Source organism: Agelaius tricolor, unplaced genomic scaffold, assembly GCF_023055355.1.
Source record: "Agelaius tricolor isolate 1412-34295 unplaced genomic scaffold, bAgeTri1.0.p SCAF_3, whole genome shotgun sequence".
NCBI classification, from domain to species: Eukaryota; Metazoa; Chordata; class Aves; order Passeriformes; family Icteridae; genus Agelaius; species Agelaius tricolor.
The window spans coordinates 36,211,690-36,232,335 of NW_027269263.1; the positions used below are offsets into that span (position 1 = coordinate 36,211,690).

The window sequence follows — 20,646 nt, forward strand, 5'->3', positions numbered from 1 at the left end:
ATGGCACGCCTCATAGTGTAGAATAAAAGAAGTGGTTTGGTTTGTGCAGGATCTGGAAGACCAGAAGTTTATTATAACATCAGTGCAAACTAGCTTTTGTTTCCTTGCTATTTAAAAGTGCAGTGGTAAGAACAAAGGTCTTGTCTGTTTGAGTTTCGATGTATTTATTGTGAATTTCTGAGGCCAAAAGAGGTATTTGTGTCTATCTTAACTAAACATACAGCTTCCTGGAATTTATTTGAATCTCAACTTGTATTTGAATTATATTTTGAATTATATAGAATTTGAATTATATTGAATTATATAGAAGGACATTCAATCTATTTATGGTTGCCAGTGATGCAAAATGCATCACAACCTTTTGTGGTTAGACTCACTGCATTTATTTTTAGTTTGAGTATGCGCAGGTTCAGCTTCACCTCATTTGTAAGAAAGAGTTGTTTTTCATCAAAATTCACCTCATCCTTTATAGGCACTTCACTCTGAAATCACTATTTAATCTTCCCTTTGTTAAAGTAATCAAGTTGTGCTTCAGGGCTTGTTCCTCCCAGGAATTTTCTTTTAACTATTGTGAAAACTCTTTCATTACTTTCCTGTCCTCTCTTTTGTTACTCATATACTTCGGGAATTGTGTCAAAAGAAGGAGAAAAAGCATCTGAGTGACAGTCACTACTCCACTAACAGAAAGGTGTACTCAGTACTGCTGTGTTAAACTGTCTTCTTTATACAGTCATGGTTTGTATTAATTATTCTGGACAGTGAGAGGTTTGATCACCTGGGAGGGTTCCCAAATAACTTTTTGGCAACTTTAATTTTGTAATTACTTTACTGGGCACCTGTTGGGGTTTTTTATATATAGATGCACACATCCATTCACATCTTTTACATTTGTAGATCAAGGTACTTATATCACTTGTAGGTGATATACAGGCTAGGAGCACGCAGATAGTCTTTTTTATTTATTTATTGTCCTTGTCCAAATTGCAGTTATCTGTGTCACTTTATGTCTGTGTAGCTTGGGGAATCCACTGATGTTATGTGAATAAACACATAAAGAAGTCTCTTCAGTAAAGTCTCCCTTATTACCAAGCTGAAAAGAGAACAAGAAAGCAAAACAAGGAGTATTTTAATAGGGGAAAATAGCAACAAGGCTGAAGTCAGGAGATTTCATTGCTCTTATTCACAGAAAACATTGGTAGAAGGACACTGTGAATATCAATCCAAGCAGGAACAAATGTCAGTCTTCAATGCTAATTGATTTTATTGGTGGAGCAAAACGAGCCCAGCTTAATAGTTAACTGTAAGACAAGATTCTGCCAAGACCTTCCTCCTATATTAGATGACACTGTGACCCTGAATACTTGTTGGATAAATGATATAGAAAATGAGCACTGACCTTTGAGATACTAAAGACACATCGTAGACAAATGAGACATGTTAGAGCTGAATTTTAGATATCACTGCCAAATGATGAGTGATCATACCTGATAACACAATCTGACTCTTGAACCCTAAAATATTGCTTCTTTAGAGGAAAGTAAGAAGTAAAAATTGATAGAGGTCATACAGGGAAATCATGCCATTGTGCCAAGACTGCAACAAAATCGACCAAATCTATCAAGAATAAAAATGCTACAGTTCAGTTAATAATTTCTAAATAACTTGTATTTAACATATTCATGTGGGACTAAAAGTGTTCTCTTTCAGAAAGATTTCAGATTTATTTCTGAAACTGAAAGTTTATCAAATATATTTGAAAGTCATTACAAATTTTTAGCTACAAACCCAGATACCTTGTAAGGAGCTTTTGCAATTTTATGATAAGGATGGTATGTAAGTGAGGAAGCCATTAAAAGCCAAGGGCTTTTTCCTTAGCCACTAACCAAAGGTAATGGTGCAATAGAGAGCATATACTGGGTGGGAATGTCCAATCTCGAAGCTTGACTTACTTAATCACACACCACAGAAAATAATAGGACAGCTGTTTAAGTCAGTCTAGTTTAAGTGCTAGCCAATGAGAATGATAGCTGGATATAAATATAATGTATGGTAAGATGTGCTTTCCATGGCCTCTGTTAAGAGTATTGGGGAAATTGGAGTGTTTTTGACAAGTTGTAAATACATTTGATAGTCCCAGTTTTCTCTGTGTATAAAATTGGAGTAGAGACTAGAACATTTTATTTGTTGATCCACTGCAAATTTTAATATATCTACTACCCTATAAAATTATCATTGACCAGTTGTCAAAAACATGGGAATCAGAAGATGTCAGGGCATCATCTTGTATTTTTCTAATGCATATATACTTAGAATTAAGCATTATAAACTCAAATCCATACCAAACAGTCTTATGAGATTGTAACAGCTAACATTAGGCTGATTATCTCTATCTCCATCATAAGCTCTGGGTTTTCACTAAGGAAAATATTGTGAGTGTAAAAACCTGTTGCAACCATTGTTAAATCAAGAAGGGAAAGAAAAACTGGAGCAAAAACTCTCTTACAGAGAGACATTTTGTAAGACCACAGGGAGCAGAAGTTTGTTTATTCAAAAACATCACATATTGATTTATGTGGAGAAGAAAAAAATTTCAGAATGCACTTGTTTGTGTAACTTAGCAAAGTTTTATACCAACCTGGAACCATATGAAATGTAAAAATTCCATAACTTTTTCTCTAGATCTGATTAGCAAATTTTACTCTCAATGGTAGTGGAAGATCTCTGTGCTGAAGCCTCTGTATTGAGAAAGGCCTGCTAAGTTCCTTAAGTGATCTTTATACATTTAAAATAATTTAGAATTTAAATATTTTCTTTAAAAATGCTAGCAGTATATCCTTTAAAAGCAGAGGAGAAAAAAACAGAGACAAACCCATCTTGTGAATTGTTTGCATGGAGTCAGCAACCTGAAGAAGTGCTCTCATGCTGCAGTTTCCTTCTGTTTGAGTAAAGCCTTTATTAAGAGTCAGCTCTTTTTCACAGGCAATCTTACTTTAAAGGAAGTATTTTCAACAAGTGTGCTTTGAGTTGTGTTAGCAGTTTCCTCATTTACATCCTTATTGAGATTCTGTACATTGCACTGTGCTTGGAATGAAAGATGTCATTGAAGTCTTCAGGTAGTACTATTTAGCTGAATCTTTATCTGTTTCAGTCTATTTGAAGATTTTAGCTATTCCTTCAATCCATATAAATCCATTTTCCTGTCTGCTTTAAACTGTTGGTCACTGAAAGAAGAGAAGGACCTTGCAATAGACCCAACAGACAAGATGTGTTTTTGAAGTAGAGGTGAACCAGAATATACAGTTAGGAGGTCTTAATGTTTTTGGAGAGGAAGGTAAGATGTAATCTTTGTTCCTTTTCACCCAAAGTTTCTGAAGAGTAAGAGTAAATGTTGAAAGAAAAGCCAAAAAACTTCCCTATGAAACTTAGGTCATATTTTGGACAGAGGAAAGTCTTCTTCCTATATATAATCACGAGGCTGCTCTGGGGTAATATAAGCCTCTTGTGTTGATGTCGCATTCAGATTTTTACAAAAACCTGCAAACACCTTGAAGTGACCTGAAGATGTGAAATATTCCTATCGTCTCACAGGCTAGTGAGTGTGCAATGTCACTATGTGCTAATATGATGCCATCTCAGTTTCCGCGCTAATTTAATGGAATATGGTGACAATTTAGATGAAACAAGAGATCACATAGGTAGATTCTTGCAGCTGGGTATTTTACTGTTTCGCTGCAGTGATTTGTTCAGCAAGCTTGACTATCTAATAAGCTAGTTCATGCAAATGAAGGCATCTGTCTTCATCCCTCTTTGCCATTAGTTCATTATGCATACATTAAAATTCAGGGAGTAAGCACAGAGATTGATTAGAGAGTTCCAGAGCACAGGTTAGCAGCCCAGAAATGCGTGACTTACTTTACAGCAATAGTAAATTCTTGTGGATCTTAAATGCTTATTGACATCTAAAGTCATCACTATTTCTGTGATTTGGTAAATTTTAATATAAGCCAGTAGCTTATTTTGCAGTTCTTTAACCCTCCTTTTCCATTGGCTTTAACTGTATTTTTTTTCTTCATATTGAATATTGAGCAAGTTAATAATCTTTTTGACACAGGCAGGTTCTTTTTTTCCTATAAAAATCTAATAAAAAAACAGTGCATCCTGTTTGTTAGGTTGCATATTAAATTGTCCCCAAAGCCATCCTTGTAACTTTGGTTTTATATCAGATTGAAGTATGCAAAAAGAATGAGTCATTGACAGATCACTTTTTAAACCATTTGTAGCAATACACTCATCCAGCCTGATTTTGAACTACCATCTGCCAGAGGTCAGCATTTCTGGGCTGGGGTTTTCCACAAGTTGAGGAGTAAGCAAACCATAAAGATATCAGCGGTCACTGAGCACAAAGAGCAAAAGGTAAAATGTGTGGGAAGCATTCACTCGTATTTTCCATATTTCTCTTTTTTTCTCATCCATATCTCATTTTCTCAAGGATAGCCTGATCTTCTACACAGAGACTTTGATAAACCCTTTTGTCATGCTGAGTCTCCTTCAATACTACCAAGTAGAAAGACAGGGTGTGCATATCATTCAGGTGTGTTTGTTCTGCAATCATTTATGTATATGACCCCTAAAAACTTAAACATCTGTTCTTTAATCTATGTACTTCAAAAAGTTATGCTGTCCCATTCCTCCAAATTTCAAATATTTGAAAATTCACTACCCACTATTTGAATACATGAATGATAGTTTTTCTAAAAATGAGTGACACCATTACCATATCCTTTTCTTATCCTAACTGATTTGGTTTGCCATGACACTAATGATCTAGCTCTATGCCATAAAAAGTAAAACCACTTGTGTTAACTAATATATTACATTATTTAGCAACTGTAGATCATAAAAGGCAATGCAAGGTATGTCAGGAAAAATAAATGACAGCTCAAATGGAGAAATGTGATTCAATGACACTATTGCTAAGATTTACCTGGTAGCAATAGGATGTTAAAACATTGTGGCAAACCATGTCTTAAATAGCAAAAACCTAAGCAGTTCAGACAGTTCTTAATCTAAAAGGAAAAATAGATTAGGAGATGATTTGATTGGAGGTCACAGTTCTGCATCTAAGGGATATCCTGAATGTAATAGTGGTACTATAATGAGATCTTTGTCTCAAAGGTTTGTCTACTCCCAAATCAGATAGACATTATCTACACATGTAGCGGAGTTTTCATCACTTTCAAAGCCACACTGGATATCTTTCTAAAAGGTAATCTATAGGTGGAGATAGCACCATATCAAGTTTCTCTGCTTGTCTCACTCAGGTGATGAGGGCGAGAATTGTTTTCAGTGGTTCTTTCCTGCTTTGAAATGCACAAATGCAATCAGTCCTGTAATCAATCCAGCCTGATCCATTTTGGTAACTGTAGAAAGCAGAGAAACTGCAACAGTTAGGCTGTGTTTTTGTGAGTAGTGACACATCAGTGTAAAGAAGCACAAATTATCAAGAGTTTTCTTGGTGTTAATTTCTCATTAAAAAGAAATTAAGAGGAAGTTGGAGGTGAATTCATCAGAATTATGGGAAGAAGTTCTATAAATCTAAATTAGTGTCTAAGTTCTGTGCTGTTCTGCACAGTAGGGTTTCTACTAGTGAAGGAGGGTTAATGAAGCCTCTGTCCCATTCAGACAGAAATGTAGAAAAGACTAATGTCATGGGGCTCTGTCCTTTCTTCATCACTACTGTCAGCAGAGACAAGCTGAGGAGATCAGGATCACACTGCTGATGCACCAACCATTCTTGAGTTTAAGATTTTGTTGCTTATCGTGTGATCAAAATTTTTGAAAGGAGATACTTGTTTCATGTGGGAGATACAAGTTTGAGATAACTATGGGTATAAACTTCAGCTTGTAAGTACCTCCTACTATCCATTCCACACTCCAGCTAACAATAATATCGTGTGGAAGCATGGAAGTTTGAGCTCTGGAAAGCCTTGCAATATCTGCTGAAGAGGTGAGACCATCAAGTCCTTCATCACTGTGCTTATTTTTACCTTCAAATGTCTTTGCTAAATAAAGCTCCACCTTGACAGTTTAGTGAGCTGCTCTGGACCCAACAGATGTTCAGGAAAGTGACTGCCATCATAGATAATGAGGAAGCAAAAAAATGCTTGAACTTTCTGAAACACAGCAAGTGCCTCAGGGTGGAACTGGTCCTCATCTGAAGATAAGGAAGTTGATGGTTGCAGATTTTCAAGTGATCAATGGATAGTATAGATACATGTAGGTTTTCTCTGAAAGAGAACCATTGATGAAAACACTAGAACTTCCCAGCTACCTTAAGGAATAAATGTACTTTCACTACACTGCATCATTGAGCAAGTTGTAGTTTGCACTGCATCTTTATTCCAACCCTACAACAAGGTGGCATATCAGGGATAATTTTTCTTTTTGTAGGTAATAATACAAGAAAAAGTTTTGTTGTTGTGATTTAACTAAATCTGGATACTCTTACTGTAATATATTAAAGTATTCATATTTACTGAAGCTAAGTGTTTTAATGTTTTATAATTTTTTAAAATAGTTTTTCCTCCTGTTAAATTCCTCTGCTTAGGGGTTATTAATAGGGAATGATTGTGTTTAACCTGATTTTTCCAATCCTTGATGTAGAGCAAAAAAAAAGTACAGAAAAAAGAATTCAGAAGTGTTCACTGACAAAAATTCCTAATAGACTCAGCTCTTAGAAGAATGAGATGCCATCATCTCTATTAAGATAACTCAAGTTAATCTCTTTGCACAATATCTGTCAAATTAATGTCGTGAATAATTTTAGGCTGATAGTACTTGGAATGCACTATTGTGCAATTCAATTGCGAATACAAGGAAGAAAAAAAACCAAGAAAACAAAAAAACTATGCAAGCAGGACTATCCAGAGGGCCAAAAAGCCTGTTGTTCCCTTACCAGCATTTGTCTGGCTTGAAAAAGCATCTAGACATGTGGCCATCCATCTCTTGTTTTAGTCTGCATATCTGCCACAGTTGGCCTGGAGAAACCTCTCTGCTTCTTACACCGCTGCTGCCATGGAGCACTTCTTCCTCTAAGTTAAAAGCAGCTTTTATTTTGCACCCTCATATGAAGCCATCCTTTGTAATTTGACTTTACAGAGATCATCCTTGTCTTTTCTGTGTGAAGCTTCTTTAATGTGAAAACTGATTTTACACCATGCCACACTTATTTTCATTTTCTGGCGAATGTTCTCCACTACTCCTGTCTACAAGGAGTGGATTCAGACGCAAGCAGGATGTTGTGCTTTGAGCATTTGCCATTGGTAGCACGGCTGTGCTGCTGCTGGAGAAGCACTGGGGCTGCACTGTAGGCTGTGGGATGCAAATGTTAAGCCCTGGGAAGGTAATAATGGTTTACTCCAGTCATTGTTCACTCCTGAAATGTAATTAGTGAAGTTATTGCAGTGTGCATTGATAATGGTGTCATATGTGTTTTTTTCAATACTCTTCTGTTAGGAAATTGAGGTGAGGTTCTTTCATTAAGAATTAAGAGCCTCCTTTTTTTGTCTGCAGCTGGCTTTCTAGTGGTTATTTGATTTTCAGGCTTGGGATACTTGTATTAAATTCTGATATTTTAGTTAGAAACAGAATTTAAAATATAATGCTTACATTTGTGATTAAATTGAAGACCTCCTTTGCTGAATGACGCAGTTGAGATTTAGAGAGTGTTGGCTGCCAAGGATTCTGCGAATATGAAAAATGTACCCAAAACCAAATAGCACAAGAGCTAATCTCATTTTAGACAGGCAACCAATGAACCCAGGTGTGAACTGTGCTGCTGTGTCCTGCAGGCCTGGTGTTTTCAGTGAATTATGTGATCATGTCCTCTATATCACTGCTTGTGATGGATCATAAAATACCCTTATTTCCTTTTCTGTGTGATGCCTAGGCTAGGCAGACATTTTCTAGTCTATAAGCACTGGTGGAAGGTATTTGGATTTTAGGTAATATTTTTGCAAAGGCAAAGTCATCTTGTAGATGCTCTTATAGCTAATATATATATATTTTTTTTTTTATATATATATATAAAGGAGATCATCTAATGCCTTGTACACAACCAGAACAAGTGTCAGTGTAAACTGAATCTGTTTTAGACAGTTTTTTGCAAGTGTCTTAGCCTTGCCTATCTCCTTTGCTTTCACTGAAAATGGTACAACATTTCACCTGTACATTTATACAGATTAACCTGGCTGCTGACCCAAGGCAGCCTGCATTGGCAGTGTTTAAATTTGCAGTGTTGTTGATAAGTGCAGTGAGTTGTGCCTTGGAGATGTGTTCTGCTGCACCTTGTACCAGTTTGTCTTCCACTGTGGGTGGCTTGGCTTCTGAACTGGGACTGGTTTTGGGGATTGTCCCTCCACAGGATGGAGGGGAGGCCACAGGGCAGGTTGTGACCAGCTTCATGTCTTCAGACTCTCCTCAGTGATGTGGTTTTGTTTGTTTTTGATAGAAATTTAGATGGTTTAGAAGTTAGTGACAGCCAGTCAGGAAAAGGGCAACAAGGAATGGACTGCTCATCATCTCTTGACATCCTTCTTGTCACACTAAGAGAAATGCACATACCCACAGGACTTGAAACACTGAGTAAATGTGATGTCTCCACTATAACAAACTGCTCTCTGTTCCCAAAGAATTGACTTTATCTTTATGTGATTTCTTACTAAGCTAGGAGATACCTACTGGGATGTAAAGCAAAATGTTTTCTTTGCAGAATTTCTGCTGACATACAAGGGAAAGTCCATTCCAGGACAGCATTCACTGTATTTTCAGCAAACTTACCAATTACTTACTTTTTAATTATATATGGTTTTGGTAGGAAAATGTCAATAACAGCAAGTTTGGGGTTTTTTACTTTTATGTTCAGTTCCATTTATGCAGCTGTTCCAGCTGCACTTAACAAACTTGTTCAGTAGGTAGAGAATGGAAGAAAGCACTTGACCTGATTGTGTAGATTTTAAACATTTTTTGGGGTTTTAAAATGAAATTTTCACAGACGGGCCTCAATATCTGAAACGAAGGCAAACATTTTTGAGCTTTTCTTTAATATGTACATTAAGATATAAAATTGTAGTAATTTAGAAAATAAATGATAATAATTTTGACTAAGAGTTCTCTCAGCTTTCAAATATTTTTCTGTGAAAAAATCTCTTAAATCATTTAGTATTGTTTTCTTTTTGAAGAAGTGAATATACTCCAGGTTCATAAGTCTCATGAGAATTTATTTTCCATGCTGTTTATTTATTGAAAGATATTATTTATATACACCAAAGAGTAGAAAAGGACAAGAAGTCTGCTCATGTATAAAATACTGAAAGCTTTACTATGTTTCTATTATTATTGAAGAAAAATTGGTCATGGTGTTTCTTCAGTTTTACCTACCTGCAAATTGTTCCATGTATTCACTCTCTCACAGTAAGATTTACCCGGTCTAGAATTTGAGCATCAGCTTTATCTTTGAAGCTTTCTTGTGCTACATTGAGTATTCCTGGAGTCCTCCAGGCTCCAGGGCAGATCACAGTGTTAATGGACCAGCTGACCCAGCTGCAAGTCAGGCACACACAGTCAGGATATTGCAACAGCAAGCCTGGGAGAAGCATCCAGAACAGCAACTGAGAAAACAGCACCAGTGTAATGTTTTCTGTGGAATTCAGCTGCTGTGTATGCTCCTGCTTACAGAACTGGAGATCTAAAGGAAGCTCTTTGGAGCAGAAACCATTCTTTTTCATTTTATGTCTGCTTGTGTGCCTGTTTTTGCTCCCCTTGCTGAGCCATTTCCATGATGCAGTGGGATTCCTGAGCCCCATGCCAGAGGCAGGTGGATGCCAAGAAAGCTGTGGAGTGGCTGGTGCAGCATGGACAGGCATGTACCCAGGACTGTCCTTGCAACAGCAGGAAGCAATGGAAGTGCTAAGGCAGTCCCAAGATGCCCCCTCCTAGGCTGAGGGAAGGCAAGTCCAAGTGTGAATTCATAAGAAGTCTGGAAATAACTTCTGTGCTTTCCCCTCAGATGCTGACTATGCTAATATTATTACCCGTGTGGGAGTACATGTAGGAGAGAACAGACTCCAGAGACCTCTAACTAATTAGGAGCTTGCTGGTTGGCATAAGTAATGAATTATGAGTGAGGTGATACATGAAGTAGTTTGATTTTTTACCCTTAAATTGTAACACAGCATTGCCTTAACTAGGAAACAGAGACTGACCTTGCATTAGTTGGGGAATAGCATGTACAGATGTGGTTGTGTGTTGGATTGGAAATGAACTCCCAGGGTTGTTCTGATATTGAGCGTTTCAATAATATTCCAGTGGGGATTAGTCTGTAATAATAATGCCAAAGCAATGCAGATGAGTAAGCATGTCATATATAGCATTATAAGGTCAGTAATCATGTGTGATTTAAGAAAGCAAAGATGAAAAACAGAATGATGAGGGTATCAAATGGGCCTGGTTCAGATCACTTGCAGGGGTAACAATCTCTTATAAACCAAACCAGCTTAGGTAGTTTAATTTCTTCCTGATATGATTATGTACAACAAAAGCTACAAAATCCTTCAGAGCAGCAAACCTAATGAAACTACTGTGCATGCCTGAATGACCTTCTTTGTCAGTGTGCAAGGAGCACCTCACACCACCCCTCCCTTACAGTGCTGGTGCATCTTTCTCTCCTGCCTACCAGGGAAGAGTGCCTAGAAGTCATTGTTCTGTTGGCAAAGGTAAACAGAAATTTGTCATAATAGATGGTGAGAAGGAACGAGCCTGGTTATCACTTTCCATGCCAGTAGTTGAAGGGAATTGTATAATTGTTAGCCTGCTTAAAATGCTGCTTGGATCATCTGTTCCACATGTACTTTGGACAGCAGAGTATTGCCCAGCACTGGATTGCAAACTCAGAACCTATGTAAAAGACCAAAACACATGACTGTATTATGCTTTGGCAAAAGATTAGCCATTGCTTTGCAGTGCAGTGCATTGTTTATGTCCTGTATACACATTGTGGCAAAGTATTTGTTTAAAAAAAATCTTAGATGGTTACTGAAAGCCAGATTGTACTACTGAGAATTAAAAGGAAGGATTCAGTCTGGGAGGAGGGAAGGGAGGGGAATTTTCCTTTGGACTCAGATCTTGTGGTTGGGTAAACCCTGAATAAACATGTGTCACGCACTGGCACAGCAGCTGATGTTGCATCATGGGTACCAATTTATTTTATATATATACATTATCTTCAATACATTATCTTCAGCTGCAGTAAGTACAGTGACTAACTCTTGTATTAATTATGAATACTTACAGGTTTTTATAAAACTGAAAGCAGTATTTTGGTCCATAGCATCTCTACAGCTATGCAACATGTCTGCATGTTCAGAAGCAGGTAATCACATCTGTTCTTTCTGAACTGTCAAAAAGGCCAGATGTGAGCAAACATTATGAGAGCTCAACAGCTTCCAGATGGTACCAAATGGTGGTTTGGTGTCAGCCAAGTTGGAGAATGCACTGGTTAGCTATGCTGCTGTCTGCTTCTGATAGCCTAGGTTACTGGATGCATTGCAGAATTATGTAGTAGTAGAAGCTTTATAAGCATAGAGGAATTCTTGTCCAAGCATGCTGTATAATGGTCAAAATGTGAATAACTGAAGTGAGGTCATCATCAGCTGGGATAGATAGATTATCCTGTCAGACACCTAGAAATGAGCAGGAGCACAGGCTGATGCCACATCAGAAAAAGATTCAGCAGCTAATCCTATTAGAAGTACTACCATGGATTACAAGCCTGTGCACCAGGACTGGAGTCTCTTCTGAATTATTTCTCAATCTGCCACCATTTCCTCAAATACAGAGATAATGGTGGTGGTTTGTCAATTCTTGTTCAGGGCAGCAGTTCTTCATTATAAGGTGAAAATGTGTTACAACATCTCCTCAGTCATGTGGAATGATCTTGATAGAGCCTTGTTGCTATTTGGATAGTGCTACTTCTACACTTACTGGTGAACATTTGAATATATACAAGGACCTTGCTTGGTTTTTGGGAGGCTTTTCGTCTTTACATCTCATGCTGCCACAGCAACTTGCTGATGCAGTGCAGACATACTGTTTGTTTACAGTGAATATTTGATGTTTGTATCTGATCAATTCACCCAAAAGCTGCATATTAGTACTGAAAAGGAGGATCCTGAGATGGATGGTCCTGAGATGATCTGAAAATTCTGAAAGGATGATCCTTTCAGAATTTTCCATGATCGTTAAAATTTCATGTATTTTTCCAGAATACCCAGGCAGCTGGTGGTTTTACTAGGTCTTCCCTGATTGCAAACAATGGATATGTGGCTTTCCAAAGAGTTGCAGTCCTGCTGAAACTGCATGTGTAGGTTACCTTGTCCACCCATGTGCAATAAGGACATCTCTTTTTGAAAGTTTGAGGCCTTTTGCTGCATGTGGCCTGCCTTTGTTATCTGTGGAATTAACTTACCATTTTCCAAGAATGAAGAAACTGCAGAAGGAGGTGTTTTAACATGTGAGGGAAATTTTATATACACTTAATCACTATGAAAGCCCTTCACTTACTTTATATCTGTTCTGCAGAAATTGCAGAGAGTTACAGTGGAGCTGTATTTATGTAAAAATAAGGAATAAAACTGTTAAGATCTGATGTATCTCTGTCTGGATTCTTGCTATATTCAATTGTTCTATTAATACTGACATCTCCTTCTGGCTTCATAGTGAGTCTGAACCTAAAATTATAGTTCTGTTATATCATTGTGTGCTTTACCCTTCTGTTTAATCAGTTGAAGTGCATTATAAAGCTCAGAGGTCAGAGGTAGAGAGCAGAAAATGAGGAAAGATAGCTTTTTTAAAATGAGAAACAACTATCTTTAGTTATAAGTGTTCCCAGACTTCATATTTGTGGGCTCTGTATAGTATACTAGCACGTTGGTGTCGTTTTTAATAACCTTTTACAGAACATATGGCTCAAGATTTATCTATATGCAGAGCCTTGTGGACAGAACTTGTAAATTGTAATATAAAAAAATCTCCAGATGTACATGTTATTTCTTACTAACACAGAATGATTTTCTTGGGAAGAAGGTGACATATTGGAAAGGTAACATCTGTGTTACTACTTAAATTTTAATAATGTGAATAATTTTCTTTCAACAGAGGAATTCAAGGGCTCAACAATAGTTGAATTAATGAAAAAAGAAGGCACCACCCTAGGGCTCACAGTATCGGGTGGTATCGACAAGGATGGGAAACCAAGAGTATCTAACCTTCGTCAGGGAGGAATCGCTGCTAGGTAACCACATCTCAAGCTGCAAAATGCATTATAATATGTGATTGCCACAGAAATACATACTGCATCAGAAAGGTCACCTAAAAAATATGTGACTGATGCATCTATAATGGCAGCCCATCACACTGGAGAACCTCAGGGAAATGGCAACAGCTGGTCCTTCTTTTTGCTCAAGGCTACTTTGATAAAAACTGGGAATACCAATGAAATCTTTGAAAGTTGTCATAAAACTCATGGTATTTCTTCTAAATTATACATGTTTTATTTCTGGGGGTTTTTTTGTCTTTGAACAAAAATTTGAGAGAAGTAGCATAACACACCGGGGGGGAAAAAAACAAAAGGGAAAAAAAAGAATGATAGTGCTACCGTAATTTTATTCTTTTTTTTAGTTCTTCATTAGATAGCTTTGAGATTAAAAAGACTCTGAAGTGATAGGTACCTTTCTTACTACTACAGTGGAAAGAAAAACGGCTTTTAATCATGAGTCAGACAAGTCAAAAGATGAGGGTTGAGCTAAATCATTCCAAGTAACTGAGTAGAACGTATGCTTTTGGCCTTGGCCCATCTCCTGTTGATATGATGTTAGCTGTGAAGGCAACCAATGTCCAAAAAAAATTTTTTTGGACATGGGGACATGAAGATGACTTCCCAGGTCCTATGCCCAAACCAGTCAAATCATCCAGCTCCTTTATTGTAGGGCTGGTTTTGTACCTCAGGAATGAATAATGCAACAATGTTCTTATTTTAGTATTTTAAAAGCTAGAGTAGATTAACATCTTAAAATGCCACTTTCTGTTCTGTTAGAAATATCAACTCGTTTTGATGTAGATTCATGGGAAAAAAATTCTTACAGTTACTAAACAGTAATTTAAAGGATTTAGTCTGGTTCATCAGATCTGTCTTTCACAAAAGAAATATGTACTTTTCACTAGGAGTGACCAGCTGGATGTAGGGGACTACATCAAATCTGTGAATGGAATCAACCTGACCAAATTTCGCCATGATGAGATCATCAGCCTGCTCAAGAATGTTGGTGAAAGGGTTGTGTTAGAAGTGGAGTATGAGCTGCCTCCAGTCTGTAAGTATTTCCAGAGCAAAATGAAAGCCTATGTAGAATAGCAGATGTAGTCAACAGTGAAATGAGCATGGTTGGTAGTAGTCATTTTAGTAGTGGTTGTTTTTTAATTTTCTTTTCTTAATTCTATTTTTTCCTGTGGCTTATCACAGAACATTGAAGCAGTACAAAAGAACTGGCAGTACAGAGGGATGCTCTCGGATGTTTTAGAAACAGAAATGTCACCAACAACAGAGCAGAGTTACCAATCTCTGCTTTTTGTTGGTTTTTTGGTTTTCTGGGGGTGAGGGTTGGTTTTTGGTTGGTTGGTTTTGGTTGGTTGGTTGGGTTTTGTTTGGGGAGTTTTGCTCAGAAGCTGATGAACTTCCCCACTGCTTTCTAGCAACTGGAGGATTAGTCTAGTTATGTATTTGGGGGTTTTTTGAACCTCCTGACAAGCACACTAAAAAATTTTGAATGTCCTCTGTTGATTAGTGTTTGCTTGTGGAGAGGGAACTTCATGTTCTGAAGCACAGTATCTGAATTAATCAGCTGAGTTCAGAGTTACTTTGCTGCAGATGTTGTTCTTTCATCAGCATTATTTGTTTTGCATTTATTCAACTGGGCTTTCTTTGGTTTTCATCCCCTTTTAGCAATGTGCCACTCTTGTTCACTGAGACTGGATTTTGACACGCTAAATTACAGTAGCGTTTGTAACTTTCTCTTTAATTCTTTGGAACGTCCAGCCTCTTCATACAAGCATAGATGATAAAGTTGGAGATAATTAGCAGACTAGTTGTTTCCATGAAGTACTAGTGAGCAAGCTGCTTTTGTTAATTATTAAAGTTTTCCAGTAGTTGTGTGGAGAAGCCCTGGCACTTCCTTCCTGGCCCCATACATAAAGAAATTCTACTGTTGTTCCCATGCTTGCTCCCTCAGGCAGAGGACTGTCACAGTTTCAGAGCCAGAAAATGTCCGTCATTTAATAATGATGGATTAAATTTGGCTGAGCACTGGTAATCCCACTCCCTAGTGCTTCCTTCCATTTCTGAAGTGTTCACAGCAGGAGGGTCCAGCTGCTGTTTTCAGCACGAGCCACCTCAGTGTTTAAAACTGGAAGGTGAGCAATGCCTGCCCCATGTCTATTGATGTAGGGTGACTCTAATGCAGGGAATAATGTGCTCTGACTCTGTGATTTCAGAAGGCTGAATAATTGCTTTATTAAGCTATACTATATTACACTAATTCTTTACTAAATTACAGACTGAAGAGATACTATACTACAAAGATACTAAAGAAAAACCCATGACTGTCTAGAGACAGTCCAGGACACAGCTTTGACTCAATTGGCCAGGGAATCAAAACTTTCACGGTGTCCAATTAACAAATCGCTTTGGGTAAACAATCTCTGTAACACATTCCACATGTGCAAAACAAAAGGAGCAGTGAAGAGATAAGAATTGTTTTCTCTTCTTCTCTGAGATCTCCTTCTCCTTCTCACTGCCTTCTCCAGGAAAAATCCTGGGAGAGAGTTGTGCCTGCTGCTGTCTGTGAAGAGAGCCTCAGTCACACGTGTCCACCTTTCCCTGTTGGAAAGGGTTAAGCAGTTTTTTCCCACAGCAGGCTGAGGCTGGGGTGCAAGGACAGCCACCTGAGTGGCTGTCCCCAAGTGGAAGGAAGCTGCTGCCATTCCTCACTGCTGAGCTGTGGGTTTCACCTCTCCCCTGTGGAAGTTACAGGCCACACCAAACAAATGGGGAAGTGTGGGTTCATCATGACCTGCATGCAAGGCCACTTTCTGTCAATAGGAATGAAGGCAAAAGTTGTCTTCTCATAAATCTTTTTTTTTTTTTTTGTCAGTAAAACATTTTTAAATGAGAAGAAAGCAACCACATGGACTCAGTAACACAGTTGTGATCTTCAAGCTGTAGCAGGAATTACTGCAGCACAGAGCAGTGCTCTGGAGGGCCATGTTTCACCTGTTTTCCTAAGAAATTGAGATTTATGTAATTTCACTGGGTGGTTCTCCTGGTTCCCTACAGTAACTTTTTTAATAGGGACTGAAAAACTCCAAAAAAAGTACATTCCATACAGTACATCTCCTGGAAATAAGCACCTGAGTGAGTTGGGAGCAGGGGGGTCCCCAGAGAGACAGAGAGAGGGGCAGAGAGCACTGAGGGCCCTCTGCTCTTCCTGGTGCCTTTCATGATTGGCAGCACACACAGGGTAGCCTGTGGCACCCTTGCCCCCTCAGGGTATCCTGACAGGGAAACTCTGGTTATTGCAGGCAGGAACATTAAATGACACAAGTTTTCGTTAGTTCTGCTGCTCACAGAACATGTATTTTATAGAGCTGGGTTGGTTTGGTTTTGATTTTTTTTTTTCATTTTATGTGTGTTTGTACTGTTTGCAGTACTTGAGTGGAAGGTGGAAAGTGTGAGTGCATGTGATTTTGCACAGACTATTTTTCCCATTGGAAAATAGTTCTTAGACCCTGCCAAAGTTTTCCCTGTAAAAGCTAATTGCAAACTCTTAATAGCAGTAGTTTCAAATTTTGTAAAGTGGATTATCACATCCAAATGCATGAGTCTGTGCATTAGGCTTCTCACCTCCTAGTCCAGCTGTACACCAGTTCTTTAGTACCTCCAGAGAAAATACTGACTCAACTAGAAACTAAAGAACTTTTTTACCTACTCACCAATTATAAGAGAGCATGCTGCATTTTGACAAAGAAAAAAAAGTCCTTATGATAATAAAATGCATTATGCATTGTAATCTAGTAACCTAAGATCAGAGAAACACCCCAAAAATCTTGTCTTCTCTCTAAGTGACAAAAGCAAATATTTACATAGCTAAACAAGAAGCTCAATAGGTACTCTTAAGAATTTCATATCATTTTTGTCTCACTGTGTATTTCCATGTTTTCTAGCACTCTTCTGTAACTATAAGAAAAGCAAAATTATGCCATAATTTAAACAGTAAGACTCAAATTCCTCAACTGTTAGATGCATCTGTGTCTTTTTTCCAAACCATTGTCACTCTGCAAAATATCTATCCCAAAATTCTCTCAAAAAGAGGGTGAGTTCTATTTAATTACAGGTCTTCAGTCTGTCTGTCCTGTAATTGAGTCTTTCCAATTGCATGACTCAATATCTGTCTTAAATTAGAAAGTATGTAAATCTGTGTGTATAATTAGAAAAATAATAACCATTAAGGTTTGTTTTCTTTTTCTTTTAGCTGTACAAGGGTCGGGTCTCATCTTTAGAACTGTGGAAGTTACTTTACATAAAGAGGGGAACACTTTCGGATTTGTAATAAGAGGTGAGTTATTGTTGAGTTTGAACTCTGTGTTTTCTTGTTAAAAAAATAAGTGATAAGTTTTTGAAGCACTCAGAAATATGTCAAGATTTATGGCTTACAGTTTGTAAAAATCAATATATTACATCTTCATATTCATGTGTTGTTTTTATGAGCTGCTCTAATTTTTGTTTATGGAAGAATTTTAAGTAATCAACTATGCCAAGGAAGCATGACAAACTCTGGTCACATAACACCACCAGATTTTGCTCCCACTGAAATCACCACGAAGATCATAGTTCTTAAAAAAAAAAAAATACATCTAGTACTTGTATATATTAGGCATGAAATTTGATTAACACTGCTGTATACAACTAAAATATTATCATTGACTTGGAGAACAGAAAAAAGATGCAGCTGTTAATTAATATACCCCAATAATTAATTATTATTTTCTTCAGGGAAAATGTCTTTTTTCTTTAATACATAAATTATTAGTGGTCACTCATTAATATCAGTATACGTAAAGTGCACATTTTTTTTCTTTGTGCTGCAAACATTGCAGAACAATTGTTCACACTGAGATCTTATTTTCAGAGTGAAGGTTCTAAGAAAAAAATCCTCATTTAGTAAGAATCCCTCCATATAAATGTTTTTAAAGATTCATCTATACCTAGAGTAAGTTGATTTTATTTAGGTAAAACTCAGTGGAGGGTCATATTAATGGCTTGGCCATTTTCTTCATTCTTCATTAGCCCATCTGTGAAGGTGCATGATGCAAGATGTAGTCTTGCCTTTTAGAAATGAGCTTTCATAAAAAGCATACAATGAAGGTATACTTTCTCTGGCTTTTTCCTTTTCAGGTGGAGCACACGATGACAGAAATAAATCTCGTCCTGTAGTAATAACATGTGTCAGACCTGGAGGGCCTGCTGACAGGTACAATTCATCTTTCTCTGGAGTTCATGTGAAAGAGAAATGGAGAAAGGTGAATTATTTGGGACAGAAGTTAATATTTTGAGTGAAATAGATGCATTTAAATACAGTCCTTTGGAATTCATGGGTTTGTCTTTAATTGTTGTAATAGAAATAATAATAACTGCAGCAATAGTAATGGGCAGCCACAGAGGCTCAGCGCATTATGGTGTGTGTGAACTTTAATTTAGAATCTTGCACCTAAAATAATTAGAATAAATTCCTGCAGTAGGTCAGGGCACCTTTTTTTGCATTCTTCAGACAACTGATGTAGCTCTTAATTATGCTTTTTATACTCTAACACCACAATCTTTTTCTCTTGCGGTTCAAAATAATACTGTGACCAGTTTGAGTGTTTTATCGTTCTGTTAAGATGTTTGTACATATCTGCATGTGAGGTCACACATAACTTTACCTAGAAAACTTCTGAGCACAGATTTATGTTTTGGCCATATTTGTATATAATACCATTATTTATATATATATATATATATATATATATATAAAGAAAGAATATTCACTTTATTTTTATGCACAACCTGTATTTTCAGAAATGGCATTTGTGTCCTTAAGCCATTAAAGAAACTCAAAGGGCAGTTTCTTTAAAGCAGATTGATATCTATAGCCTATGTTGACATTTTCAACCTTGGAAACTAAGAAGAAAATGTTTCAAGAGAGCGTTTCTTTTGTTCCCACACTTTTTTCTCTCCCTCATTCCCTGGTTTCCTTGTTTTTCTCCACGATCCTTAAGTTGACAGTGTTAGTATTTAATTTTTTGGTATAATTCTATATAGGTTATGGGATGTGCCTAGGAGACAGCATTTTAGATTTAGAGCTGAATTACTTCTAAGTAGGAAGAAAGGAAAAATGGAATTATGCAAGTAAAAGATATTTTTAAAGAAAATCAATAAATGGACATTCACATTTTGCAATCTGTTTCAGCACCCATGTGTTTGCACCTCGTGTTTATTTTTAGGAAAATATTGGAGGAGGATGTGTTTGTGTATATATGAAAACAGAGTTGTGTGGACAAGGTAGAAAGAAAGCATATGTTGAGCAGAAGCTATGCTTAGATGCAATTTAACGTGACTTGATTATTTCACTGTGTGGTAAGCTGTTTTCCAGTCACTGACTTTCCAATTAAAGCAATTTCCTTTCCACTGCGCCCTCTGATCATTCTGGCTGTCAAAGCAAATGTTAAGTGTTAAGGCAAGAGGGATGGATGTCAAGGAGGGCACGAGAGAATCACTCTGCATAAAAATGGTACTATCTCCACATCAATTTGTCTTACTAACAAAGATCACTCCTTTATTCTCCCTCCAGAGAGGGCACAATCAAACCTGGGGACAGGCTGCTGAGCGTGGATGGGATCCGGCTGTTGGGAACAACGCACGCTGAAGCCATGAGCATTCTCAAGCAGTGCGGGCAGGAGGCGACTCTGCTGGTTGAATACGATGTCTCGGTGATGGGTAGGTCCTGGGGTAGGAAGTGGGGCTGTGACACTGGGAGCCAGCTGTGATATTTCTCTGCCTGTTCTCCATGAGCTATTTCAGCAGTGACTGTGACCTGCTATGCTCCTAGTAGCACTGCTATTCCCTTCTGCATTGTATCATTAATCTTGGGTTCATAAGGAGGTGAGCAGTGTTTTACTGTAATTTAGCATTCTGAAAATTCCATGGTTTGTAGGCTGAAACCATAGTCTGGATTCTAGCAAAGTAACTTTTCCAGTGACTAGTTTATAATAAAGGTTAATGAAGTGTAAGCATTTCTGTCACATGAGGGAGGGGAATACTTGATCTAACAAAAATTCTTTTGCCTTTTGCCAGTGCTGCTAGTGGCAAGACATAATTAAAAAGTCACAAGACTGCCACAGAGAAAAGAATAGGGGAGAGAAATTTTGTTAAGAAATCCAGAGGAGGCAAATGGCTTGAAAAATGAGCTTACATGTTATACCAACTTTGATTGAATTCACTGA

At 37.5% G+C, this 20,646-nt stretch overlaps 1 protein-coding gene across 18 annotated transcripts in view; it reads left to right on the forward strand.

Annotated features, from left to right (window-relative positions):
- GRIP1 (glutamate receptor interacting protein 1) overlaps positions 1-20,646 on the forward strand; it is a 307,466-nt gene that overhangs the window by 215,732 nt on the left and 71,088 nt on the right. For all 18 annotated transcript variants that reach the window (XR_011678613.1, XR_011678614.1, XM_071423476.1 and 15 more), the window contains 5 exons: positions 13,213-13,348; positions 14,278-14,423; positions 17,637-17,720; positions 18,560-18,635; positions 19,995-20,140. Coding sequence is in view for 16 of the 18 variants with exons in the window: in XM_071423476.1 (XP_071279577.1) it covers positions 13,213-13,348; positions 14,278-14,423; positions 17,637-17,720; positions 18,560-18,635; positions 19,995-20,140 (588 nt within the window). In the remaining 2 variants the exon portion in view is untranslated. The remainder of the gene's footprint in view (positions 1-13,212; positions 13,349-14,277; positions 14,424-17,636; positions 17,721-18,559; positions 18,636-19,994; positions 20,141-20,646) is intronic.